Source organism: Scardinius erythrophthalmus (assembly GCF_964197995.2).
Source record: "Scardinius erythrophthalmus genome assembly, chromosome: 15".
Taxonomy (NCBI): Eukaryota; Metazoa; Chordata; class Actinopteri; order Cypriniformes; family Leuciscidae; genus Scardinius; species Scardinius erythrophthalmus.
Window position 1 is genome coordinate 32,820,374 of NC_138235.1, and position 13,295 is coordinate 32,833,668.

Genomic DNA, 13,295 nt, shown 5'->3' on the forward strand with positions numbered 1-13,295 from the left:
AAGAAATCTGAGAGATTTCTGTCTTTCCATTGACAGCTGCGCAACTACCACTTAGACGCTTCAGAAAGTTCATAAAGAGATCGTAAAACTAATCCATATGAATTGCACGATTTAGTCCAAATTTTCTGAAGAGACTCGATCGCTTTATATGATGAACTGAATTTAGGGCTTTTATTCACATATAAACATTCATCAACACACATCAGTTGTGGTAAACAGATGCTCAAGCATGTTCGCTTGACGTGCAAGAACCAGTGAGGTTTGTTCTCGTGTTACGCATCATATTTGAGCTTCCTTAAGAACCAATGAAGTTTGTTCTCGTGTTACGCATCATATTTGAGCTTCCTTAAGAACCAATGAGGTTTGTTCTTGCGTGTCAAGCAGGTTCAGTTGGGCTTCTGTTTATGTTCACTGTTAAAATGGAAATAAAAGTCTAAATTCAATCTGTTCAGTGTATAAAGTGATCGAGTCTCTTCCTAAAATTTTGACTAAACCGCTCAATTCATATGGATCACTTTATGAACTTTTTGAAGTATCAAAGTGGTAGTTGCGTAGCTGACGACGGATGGACAGAAATCTCTCAATTTCATTAAAATTATCTTCATTTGTGTTCCGAAGATGAACGAAAGTCTTAAAGGTTTGGATGGAACGACAAGGGCGTGAATAAAATGATGACAGAATTTTCATTTTTGGGTGAACTAACAATTTAAATATTACAACTTACAGAGAATGAGTCTAAATGCACTCCTCTCGTTGTGGAGTCACTCCCACAACATTGCAAGATAAATATAATACGATATCCTAAATGATAGGTCTCTAAAACACAGAAAATTAAAAAGTAGCTAATACTACAAGCGTTTATGTTGATAAAAGTATGTTTAGTACAAGTTTAAATTAATACATAGTAATTTATTATTTTCAGCAATTAGAATTATATGCATTTTAAATGGCCTAAAAAGGACAAAAATGAATCAATATGACATGACAAAATATTTACAAAATTCAAACTATGACACAAAAAACACTGGCTGTACGAAGGGCTCATCAGGGTAACGTACAGGGTGTTACTTTCCCGCTCCAATCCCCCAGAGAGGAAGTTCATCACACCAGCTCAATCTGCCAGCAGCAGAAAACTCATCAGAGCTGTCTCCCTCCTCAGATACACAACCAGACGGCTTCTACTGAGCTCCATAAATTAAATCACGCTTGCCCTCTCCCAAAGACTAATTTATAGCCCAATCCCTGCAAGTTTTCCGGTACTAAATCACCTGGGAGCTTCTTTTTCAAACTGTATTTTATAGCAAAGTTGCTAGAGAGGCAGCTCTAATATCGGAGTACATCAACTCAAAGGGCAGTGTCTATTTTGACGTGGAGGGACACAGGAAACATTAAACATTTTAAAAACAGACTAGTCTGTGAGCTGTCTAAACGACTAGGAGCTCTTGAAATTTGTTGTTGACAACTATGAATTTGTAAGTGATTTTTAACTCATTCAAGCACACACAACCTTGCTTCACTCCCACCTTATAAATCCTGTCCAAGTCAGATAATGAAATCATCCAATGTAAAAACTCAAATGTCATTTAGAAAACTAATCCTGTCTAAAAGTCATTTACAATAGACAGTAACAAAAATTCAGAGGCAAAAAGACATAAAAGTGTCAATGTGTCATATTAGATCTTCATTTTTAAGATTTCCAAACAGCATTCACTTTAGAAAGCTTATTTTCTTTGCAGAAATTTTATGACAAATGGCATGTGGAAAAAGGCAGCTAATCAAAGACCAGATGCAAGACAAACATTTGGAAAATTAAAAACATAAACATAAAAAATTATAGAACTGACTACAGCATATAAGACATCTACAAAATCATAATGAAATTGAAAACACTGGTTTAACAAAGTTGAAATAACTCGACATCTCCGAGCATAGTTACAAAAAAAGTTATTAGTACGTAGGTTACTGTTTTTCTTAACAAAGGCAACAGAAAGGATGTTGAAATGATTCTAATGTTTTTAGCAACCCGACAACATAGGTGTGCTTCTTACCTCGAAGTAACAGTTTCCTTTTGATAAGGGGCGTGGAGCCACGTAGCAGCCAACTTCATCAGAGTTCCCTTGGTAACTACAGCAGGGAAGTAATAAAAAGCTTAATCTTTAATAACCAGAGCACTGTTGCTATAGGTACGTTATTAAAATGGCCAGTGATTAGTGGACTAGCTGCTGAAATCAGGTTCAGTTGTGTTTCTACATGTTTCACACTGATATGGCTGAGAGCTTCTTTTGGAGACTGTTATAACCTCTTCCACATCTTAAAGGGTAACTCTCACCAAAATGTGACCTAGGGTCTTTTTGTTAATCTACCCGAGGCAAACTTTCGTTTAAAGGGGTCATATAATGTCATTTTTGTACAAGCTAATATGATTCTTTAGGGTCTAAATTAAAAGTTTGTAATATACTTTAATTAAAAATTCTCATTAGTATTGTAAGAAAACACTAATTTTACCTGGTCAAAAACAGCTCTGTTTTCAGCACGCCGTTTAAGTGCATGTGTCTTTAAATGATAATGAGCTTTGCTCACCCCGCCTCTCTGTTCTGTGCGTACACCGTTTGTAACACAATAACCATAACGCGTCGTTCATTATAAACGTGGGATTATGAATTATATTGATAACGTCGTACATAGAAAACATGCCGTAATGAGTGTAAAAATAGCCACATTCATCGTGCAGCGTGCTAGCGATTTGCAAAGATTAATATAAAGATTAACATAAAGGTCAATAAAACGTTACACTCACTTCAGTTCTTCTGGAGGTGCAGCAGGAACACAAATAGTTGGTACCGATCCTTTTTTCAGGAGCAGCTTCTTAGCAAATAACCAGCTTCTTACTGATCCTCGTTTGTAAAGCAGTCTGATGAAATGATTCGCGCAAACATGAAAGCATTGACGTCGATCGTGGGTAATATTCCCTCCGAAAACAAAACTCAGCCACTGCGTCTTCAGCGGTTCGGATTTAGGAACATCAATATGATGCTGTGTTCCTTATTACACCCAAGAACAGAACACCACAATCTCTCAGACGCCATTCTACTCAGTGCTCCAGCTATCAACAATGAACGCGCGTCGGCGCGTGCTATGATTGACAGCTTGCTCACGAGGGCGGGTCTATCTATTTTTGTTTTCGGTCAAATTGCCTTTTGAATGGGAGTGCTAGGGGCACTTCTATGATAGCATCAAAAATCACTATTTTTAAAACACTAAGAAGGCTCGACACAGCATGAAACTGCGCTCGAAGTATCACCAGGGGCTCTACACATGAACTCGAGCATTGAGAACATTTTTTGTGTACACAGAGTTTACTAAAAAGAAAGATTTTGAACAACTCACTGTAGCTGTTGTTGTTTCCGTCCGCCGGCATTTTGTCAGTCAAAAATAGTCGATTTCTAAATGCAACGTACAGGGAGGAGAGTAAAGATGGAAAGCTCCTAAAGCTTAGTTCCATATAAATTCACGGATAATTTGTTGTTTTGTCATTAGTGAAAATCAATATTGACCTTGTATTTGAAAAAGGATCCTCATATAAGAAACAATACTAAAATTCAAAGTCAGTTCATTCGCATTCGGAGATCGACTATTTTTGACTGACAAAATGCCGGCAGACACAGCTATAGTGAGTTGTTCAAAATCTTTCTTTTTAGTAAACTCTGTGTACACAAACAATGTTCTCAATGCTCGAGTTCATGTGTAGAGCCCCTGGTGATACTTCGAGCGCAGTTTCATGTTGTGTCGAGCCTTCTTAGTGTTTTAAATATAGCTATCATAGAAGTGCCCCTAGCACTCCCATTCAAAAGGCAATTTGACCGAAAACGAAAATACGGTCAATCTTAAAAGTGCCGTTTCCATTCTAATTAGGCTTTTTAATGAAAGTTTGCCCTAGGTTGCATTTTGGCAAGAGTTACCCTTTAATTTAAATCTAAATAATATTAAGGTGACCACCTGTCCCTGTCACCTGACCTCTTGGGAGCTTAGCAAGACGTAAACAGTGGGATAATGTAAGCATTTCAATTATGTCTGTATTGTTACAATACCACAATAAGAAATGTAATAATAAAAAAATTAGACTGCTGTTTAAAATAACCAACCAACGCAATCATAGAAAGGGATTTTTTCCACTGATGACGACTGCGTGGACGGAGCAAATAAATCATTTTGGACCTCATCAAAAGATGTTAAATACAGCTACACCAGCCACGACTTCATCTAGACACATACTAGATAAGAACATCCTGATCAAACCTGCCAGATTCAACAAAGAATACAAGCTCAGGATGCAATGAATCCAGTAAAATGCATTTAATGATAAAGGATAATAAAGCGCTACTTGTAGATATTTATTTCAGAATAAAATGTGATTTTTAGCAACTAGCCTGTTACTCAGTTTATTATATTTAGCAGACTGAATAGGTCCTGGAGAGTAAATTACATTGTAGGGCTGTGTGATTAATCGTAGCTGATTTTTGATTTTGGCTTACAACGATTATGAAAACAAGATAATCAAGGTAAAACAATTACTGTTCCACTGCCGCATTCCACATTTTCTCCCTTAAAGGCCAAACTTAACATTCAAATCAGCCAAATAAGTGAGTGTTGTAAAATTCAGTCTACTGTTGCTAAACTGCCGGACGTTTAATATTAAACAGTGTTATTAAAAGCGCACTAAGCCGCAAAAGAGACACTGTTCCCCAGGCGGCTTTCTGTGTGCGTGCTCCCAGTCGGAGTCGAACCCGGATCATCAAACGGGCTTCGGGTACGCGCCTAAAATCACACAGTTGAGTAAGAAGCCTAATAAGCAGGCTAATTTTAAAGTTTATGGATTAGACTTTAATGCACACTTCTTATACTGTGTTTATTCAGCTCTTATAGTGATTTTCTGGAGTAAAACTAATGCTTCATCTTGTGTGATGTACAATAAACTTCATTAAACTCATCAGTATATTTTTGGCCCTCATTCGGACGGGGTCCACTACACCAGGCGTGTATTAATAGTGGATAAAAGCAGATGACAAATACATTATAACCGTAATTAGACTAAACTATAAACCTGTCTTGACTTAAACATTACTTTCTTAACTTTATGGGGTGTGCTGGATGGCAGAGGCAGGCTAAATACACATTAATTGTGCAGATATTAACATAAATAAATACAAGATATTCAATAAAAAGAAAAAGAAACATGGATAAGACTTGTTCATGTTTCTTTTTTATTTATTTTTATCGATTGCAAAAATTAACTAGATTAATCACTTTTTTTTCTGTGATTAATCACGATTAAAAAAATATATGTTTTTAATATATTTTATAATAATATATTAATAATTTCACAGTTAATCTCCAAATGAATGTAGAAACAAAGACAGTATATTTTAAATATTTGTCTAACAGGTAGGAAATATACAGAAATTGAATAAAATTATCAAACAGTTTGCACTGCATACATTTTAAATTATATATAGATTATTCCTTATTAATGTTACAAAAGTTCTTTAGTCAAGAGCAGTGAGTGAGTAATTTTCTCTGTTCCCTTTGGTCTTTGATTAACTTTACTGACAGACAGCATTATTGGCTGCTGTCCCTTTAAGAGCAGCCGCTGCTGACAGAAACACGGATCTCACACGCGCCTAATTCTCTCACAACTCTTTACGTTCATTTAAAGGGATAGTTCACTTTGAAATTAATTTTTGATATGTTTTAGCTTACCTCAAGGGCATCCAAGATGTAGGTGTCTTTGTTTCCGCAGTAGTTTCAATTTTGATATTTTTAGGTCAAACCGTTCTTGTCTGTCAGTCATATAATGCAGGTCTATGGTCACTGTCTCAAAACACAAGCACAGAGTCCAAATTAAAACAATTCCCCATCGTCCAAATGAAACAATTCCCCATCATAAGTACACATTGATGGCCTAAGACACGAAACGAGCGGTTTGTGTGAGAAAACGAACAGTATTTATATAGTTTTTAGCTCTTGAAAACAGCACACGTCCAAATGGTCTGACGGCGCGGGCGAGTATAGATGTATACATAGATGTCGCCTTGGCTACGGTTTCGTTCCAATGAACTGCAGTAGCGAAGGCGACATCTAGTGTATACATCTATACCCGCATAGATATATACACTAGATGTCGCTTTGCTACGGTTTCGTTCCAATGAACTGCAGTAGCCAAGGCGACATCTATGTATACATCTATACTCGCCCGCGCCGTCAGACCATTTGGACGTGTGCTGTTTTCAAGAGCTAAAAACTATATAAATACTGTTCGTTTTCTCACACAAACCGCTCGTTTCGTGTCTTAGGCCATCAATGTGTACTTATGATGGGGAATTGTTTCATTTGGACGATGGGGAATTGTTTTAATTTGGACTCTGTGCTTGTGTTTTGAGACAGTGACCACAGACCTGCATTATATGACTGACAGACAAGAACGGTTTGACCTAAAAAATATCAAAATTGAAACTACTGCGGAAACAAAGACACCTACATCTTGGATGCCCTTGAGGTAAGCTAAAACATATCAAAAATGAATTTCAAAGTGAACTATCCCTTTAAGACTTTATTTAACTTATTTAAGAGTGCTCAGTCTGCTCTTATGAGGATACTCGACAAAACGGACATTTTGGCTCCCGGGGAAAACGGGAGTGTTGACAGGTATGCTCCAAGCACGTTAGCTTGTTTGAAGTGGAAACTGTTTACCTGCTGCCGGCTTGCTGCGCATTTTGCTAGCACGTGATGTCACACACTTGCAAACTGAATAGAATTACCGCGAGAGCGTTTAGAGAGCCGACTGCTTTGTAAGCTTTCGAATCGCTCTTACGGTAATTTGATGCCCCTATGGATCTGGCGCATTGTCACCCGATATGTCTGTATGGATATGTATAGCCCATCTACAATTTTATTCCATATCGGAGCCGATACCCGATACAAATATCGGATCGGAGCGTCCCTAACTGCTACTGAGTTTCTGTTTTGATATTATTATTCTGTGAGATGAGATTGTCCTGACGGCACCGCCCTCTGGGCCGGCAGCAACAGCTCATTTGCATTTAAAGGGATATACACTAAAACGGCGTGTTTTTCTGAGCCGAAGTGACAATTTAAACATGCTGTAAAAAATGATCTGTTGGGTATTTTGAGCTAAAACTTCACATACACACTCTGGGGATATCAGAGACTTATTTTACATCTTGTGAAAAGGGGCATAATAGGTGCCCTTTAAGTAGCTTTAATAAGAATTAATCTACAGTATATTTGTACAGTGAGACTATGCAGTGTTATTTTACATATGATTATTACATTTTTGTTGTAGGCTATTACTTATTTGAATAGCACTGTTAGTATCTTCCTGTTAAACTTAAAACACTTCATTTAATTTGTATTTTCATTCTGTTGTATTTATTTGTCTGTTTTGTTTGTAATTAGTTTGTAGTTTGTAATGATTTTTGAGGACCTTTTGCTGAAGTGTCGATTATTGTGAAATTTCACAGATATTTAAAATGACTTGTATTGTGAAATAAGAATCTGATCATCTCGCAAACACGTTATCATCCAATGTAATAACAAATAGGCTTTCCAAAGAATGTAAATAAATATTTACATAGTATAATATTAGCAAATGTATCTCTCTCATGCGTGTCCCAGATTTTATCTCGCAAAATCACATATACGTCCTGCAATAGAGCAATAACCAGGTGGTCACACAAAATATCATTATATTTCAATTACATGCTGTTCTTTTGAATTTTTTATTGATCAAGAAATCCTAAAAAAAAAAGTCTATCATGGTTTTAAAAAAACAAACATTATGCAGCATAATTGATCACTGAACACTGAACATTGATAATAATAAAGAATGTTTCTTGAGCAGCAAATCATCATATTAGAATGATTTCTGAAGGATCATGTGAGTCTGGAGTAAATTACATTTTTCATTTTAATATAAAACAGTTATTTTAAATTGTAATAATATTTCACAATATTGCTTCTTTTACTGTATTTCTGATCAAAGAAATGCAGCCTTGTTGAGCTCAAGGGAATTCTTTAAAAAAATGTTTTAAAAATCTAGGCTAACAAACCCCTTAATATTTTTGGGTGAACTGTTCGTTTAAAGTCACTGAACACATGTTTTGCACTGTTTGATTCCTCAAACTGGACAAACATAGTGATACGAATTAATTCTGAAGAAGCTGGAGACTTCCAATATAAAAAAAAGGAATTACAACATCACATGTGGGAGAACTATTTATTTTTCCGATGGATCGAGTTTGCTTTTCATCTTTTTTCTGATCAAATAAAAACAAGTAGCCACTGACTTTCTCAGAAATTATAATTGTTTCAATAAGTGAGGTCAAGGCTGATTACGTCTTTAGTACAGACTTATGGCTCAAATACACGCACTTCCAGTGCTTTGCGCTCGCAAGCCCAGCTCACTGATATCGATGTGGGTGGATGGTTGTGCAATTCAAAATAAACAAATAAATAAGGATAAATGAAAAGCAGTGCAGAATTTTTCCATACAAACTAGGGGGGTCAACACATGAAGTCCAGGCCGGGAGCTGATTTAAAAAACAAAGTGGAAAAAAGAACAGGGAAGGGGTCAAGTGCTGGGCAAACCTACCTTAGCGTGTCTCCATTCTTCAACATTCGTTTGGATCGCTCTTGATAACGAACAGCGCGGACTTCCCTGATTTCTCTGATCCTGCGGCGCCAGTTCAGAAATCTGTAGTGTAAATTGATGTCATCCATCTCAGAGGGCTATGGAGCAGAGAACAGATGGCGTAAGGTTTAAAGGTTTTAGATTGAGGATCTGAGATATGCAATTCATTCAAGACATGAGAAGAATAAGTAATAATGGACTTGCTGTTCACAAACTGCGTTAATGCCTGTGCACATTTGATAAGACTTGTACTCCTTTTTCAACCCCTCCACATGGTTATGTTTTTAGTTTTAGTTTTTTAACCTTTAGAGCAAGGTTCTTGGGTTTGTGAGGAAACCATAGGAGGTTATTAAATATAAAAATATTAAACTAATTCAGTCGAATATAAAATTAAAGTGAACAAATAGGGTTGCACAGTTAATCGGAAAAAAAAGTGAAATCGCTATCATCAAATGGGTTGTTTGTGTTGTTCCCTGTATGTGTTGCGAGTTAAACGTGCATTTAGGAACACAATGTACATTAGGTTCACTTTATTTACAGTCACATAATTTCCAACATCGCTTAACTCTACAGTACAGTGGCCCTGCAGGAACTTTTGCACCCATGAAATGACAAAAAAATAAATAAAAATTGGGAACGCCTACTCTGGGGAATGCAATGGTATGGTTTAAAAAATGGCCACATCACTAAGCACAAAATACTTTATCATCTAACGAGTCAACTGTTACATCAGTCACACACAAACATTTTTTATTGTAGGGCCTCATTTTCATATTTGAGCTTTATGAGCATGCAATAAATTCCTTCTATGAGAAGTTATCTAAGAGTCTCAAAGGCCTCAATAGATAATTTAACGTGTCAGCTGTCATTCATGCATCCAGGACATGACAGAGGAAAATTCTAGACTGTCGTTAATTGTCTTGTCATTTAACAACAGATCACAGATATTATTAGTTTTTCATAATCAGTTTACAGTCAAGTTAGACAGAAAACTACAGGGAAAATACCAAATACAAAGTATTTAAACATGTAAAGACTGACTACATAAATGATGAAATTATTATTAAGTATTATATAACTTCTATTATAACCGCATACTATTAAAATTATATTTGTATGTTTAAAGAAAATTTAGAAACGAAATAATTACTAAACGAGTGATGCAATCGCTCACACTGGCTGTAGCAGGATAGTTTCAATCACTGCTAATCACCTTGCATAGCTAACAAATTATTAGCTACTTTGAGGCCTTCTCGAAATAAAATACAATAACCGCTACATGCCCACAGTCTATAAAGAGTAATGTATCTAAATATGATGACGTCACATACGTACCTTATGTACATCAGTAGGTAAAACGTTATAACATTCTAAGGCCACTTGTGTTTACTTTTAGCTATCGACTCCATTAGCTAAGCTACCTGACAAACTTCGCAGAAGTGAGAGCGATTCTTCCTGGATGGCGTCAGTGGAGGAATGAACGCAGCGCACCAATGAAATGCGTCACAGAGTTGATTGACAGGCGCTTAGCCAATGAGAAACTTCGCAGCGTGTCGGACTGTTTTTTTTAAGCTGGGCTTCAAGAAATGCCGAGGAATGAGCACAGCACAACTCACTCACATACACAGTACGGTATCATCACAGAATCATGCTATTTTTTATTTAAAAGACTGTGATTGTGGCAATATGTAAGGGAAAATATACAGTCAGATGTTCATTATCGCAAATAATCAGCGTTTAAAATACATCATCCCTTAAACACTGCCACAATCACATTTGTTAAATTAAAACCAGACTGTACATAATTTCACTGCTAATTAACAAAATAAATATACAGAAAACACTGATTTGAGTTAAATTTATTTGATTATTTTACTTATAGAGACACAAGAGAGACATCCATCCTGGAGTAGTGTCATTATTCTTAGATATTTGACTATTGAATACAGTGATTGACCAATGAGAATCAAGTATTCCAGAGGGCAGCGTAATGAGGTAGCATTATGAAGTGTTGACACAACTATTTCCATTTTCTATTCACTATAAATACCTGTTTCCAGTCCACTATAACGGTCTGGAATTTCATCACCTCAAATAGTTGAAAAGTGGGTTACAGAACATTTGGCACAATCTAAGGGCACCTTATAATCATGACTCATAATGACTGCAGTAGAATACTGTAAGCGTATGGAGCATAACACCAGCAAGACAGGATGATGCATGCATCTTATTTTTGGTATAAGTTACATTGAGAAAATGCTGACAAACGGATGCAGCAAGGTTGAAAAAGAAACACTGCATTGGAAGCATCTACTGTAGCTAAGTCTGACTTGTAGACAGAGATGAGGAGGAAAACCGTGTAATCTGGTGAATTTGGAAATGGAGAGACCCCATCGGTTTGGCACACATCTTGGAACATTCTCCGGCCAGAACATGTGGAAACAAAGAACGGGCCGTGCTGTGGTGCGGATGGGAATGTCAGACGGCAGGTGATTTTTGCATTCTTTGCCAAGAGTAGTCAACTCTAATAAGAGAACATCAGCCAGTCGACATCAATCCAAACAAGGAATGCTCCAAGCTTTTGTGATTTGCAGAAGTTGAATAACTAGTAGGCCTATCATATCGGGACCGTTCAATGCTATTCGTAACCGATAAAGAGAACTATTCCACAGCACAAACAGACACTCTGAAGGCAAACATGTTTGTTTTAAAAAGAACTATGACCACACATGTCAATACCATAAGATAATCATCTAAATCCTGTTTGCCTTCTGCACTCATACCAGCCCATCTTTGACATCTTAACTTCCATCATGCTTCATGACAACAACAAATAAACACAGCTCTGTCCTTATGGGACCCCTGCAGTTGGGTGTGACCTAAAAGCAGCCATTTGCATGTAGAGACCCCATCAGACACATCTCTTCGGTGCATCCTGATGGTATAAATAGTTAGTATAAAGCCCCTTGGCAACTGTATGGAATTTTTATCGTCTTCTACGAAAGCACTCTGTGACATCTTTGCACTAAAAGACAACTCATAAACTCTCGATTAACGGTATCTGGGCCAAAGGACGACTAAAGCTTTATGAAGTCCTCCAAAGAGATCAGATTTATCTGGTTGAGTGCTGATGGATTGCATTATTAGTTGCTGGCATTTACCGTCTTTTGTACATTCCAGTGAAAACACTGCCCCATTTATCCAGATGGTCCCTTCTCCAAAATAAACTATTAAGTGGCAGAATCTCCCTTGGTTGAATCGCTCCAACATAAGGCAACGTTCTCGATGCAATGCAGGTGCTCATTCAATTAGGTCAACGCAGGTGCCTTTCTGAGTTCACATTCACTTAAAGTCGCGTAAAATTAAAATTCTATATATTTTCTAAATGCATGTTATTGATCTTATCCGCATGCTAAGTCATGACATAAGGAATGCTGTTTCCAGGTCCAAGCCTCTACTCGTTTCAGTTGAGAATACAATCTCAACAGCCGTTTATTCACTATTTATTCATATCACAAGTTTTAAAAACTTACTGTCTCCAGGCTCACGCGTCCATTCATTTCAGATGAAACAAAGGACATGTGACATTTCGGCATTGAGATAAAGGTTAGGATCATGGTTTTTTTAGGAAGTTTTACAGCACACCGTGAGTGTATATTAGCTCTGTTTGTTCTTTGCTTTTGGCAACTGATAGTTTGGACCTGGAAATGGTGTCACACTTAACAAGCAGATTGTGAACGTTTGATCCATGAAAATGTTTAATTTTTTTTTCTTTTTGGCCATGTGATGTTTAATCAAAATGTTAAAACCTTCCAGTAAAAACGGCAGATTTCTCTCTGGTGACGTATGCCAATCATTTACTCTGAATAAAACCCGCCCCAGCAAGATCACATTCATCACAAGCCAACAACCCATTCATTGAACCAAGTCCACGCCCTTCATTACGATAATACGGCGCAATATGGAAGAAAAGACCTGTTGCTAATTCAGTTTCATCACGACTTTAAAAAGACCTTTTTCTGCATCTGAAATATCATAAAACCATTCAAAAAGTTACTAATACTACGATGCTACATTAAAAAGCTTGACTTCTAAGAAGTGGCTGAGCTTTTTAGCATTCTTACAAGCAACAGGGTTAATGGAGCGACTCTCCCACGAGCAAATGACCATAGTCGCATGTAATCACCAGAAAAATGGAATCTTCATTGTTACCATGGAAAAGATTACTAGAATGCTCTAGGATTTTCACAGATGATGCAGAAAAAGTAACCATCATAGCCAGAGTAAGTATCCTGGGCAAAGGAATGTTTCCAGATACAATAATGGGTGAGGGAAAGCTGGATCAGTGCTTGATGATTTCTAAAAGGAAAAATAATCTCTCTCTCTCTCTCTCTCTTTCTTTCCACCCCCCCCCCCCCTTACACATTCTCTCTCTCTCTCTCTCTCTCTCTCTCTCTCTCTCTCTCTCTCCCTCTCTCTCTCTCTCTCAGTCCCAGCCCCTGAAGGTGTCATAACTGTGCTCTCTCCCTCTCGCTCTCTATCACCGCCTTTCAGATCTTTAAAAGCCGCTGCTTGCCGTTTCTCACTC

General features: G+C 37.2%; 1 protein-coding gene across 1 annotated transcript in view; it reads right to left on the reverse strand.

Moving 5' to 3' along the window:
* spryd3 (SPRY domain containing 3) overlaps window positions 1-10,174 on the reverse strand; it is a 47,218-nt gene extending 37,044 nt beyond the window's left edge. The window contains exons 1-3 of the mRNA XM_081387186.1: window positions 10,043-10,174; window positions 8,669-8,805; window positions 2,049-2,124 (exon numbers count right to left, since the gene is read on the reverse strand). Coding sequence (XP_081243312.1) covers window positions 2,049-2,124; window positions 8,669-8,796 — 204 coding nt within the window. The 5' untranslated portion in view covers window positions 8,797-8,805; window positions 10,043-10,174. The remainder of the gene's footprint in view (window positions 1-2,048; window positions 2,125-8,668; window positions 8,806-10,042) is intronic.
* Between the last annotated feature and the right edge of the window lie 3,121 nt (window positions 10,175-13,295).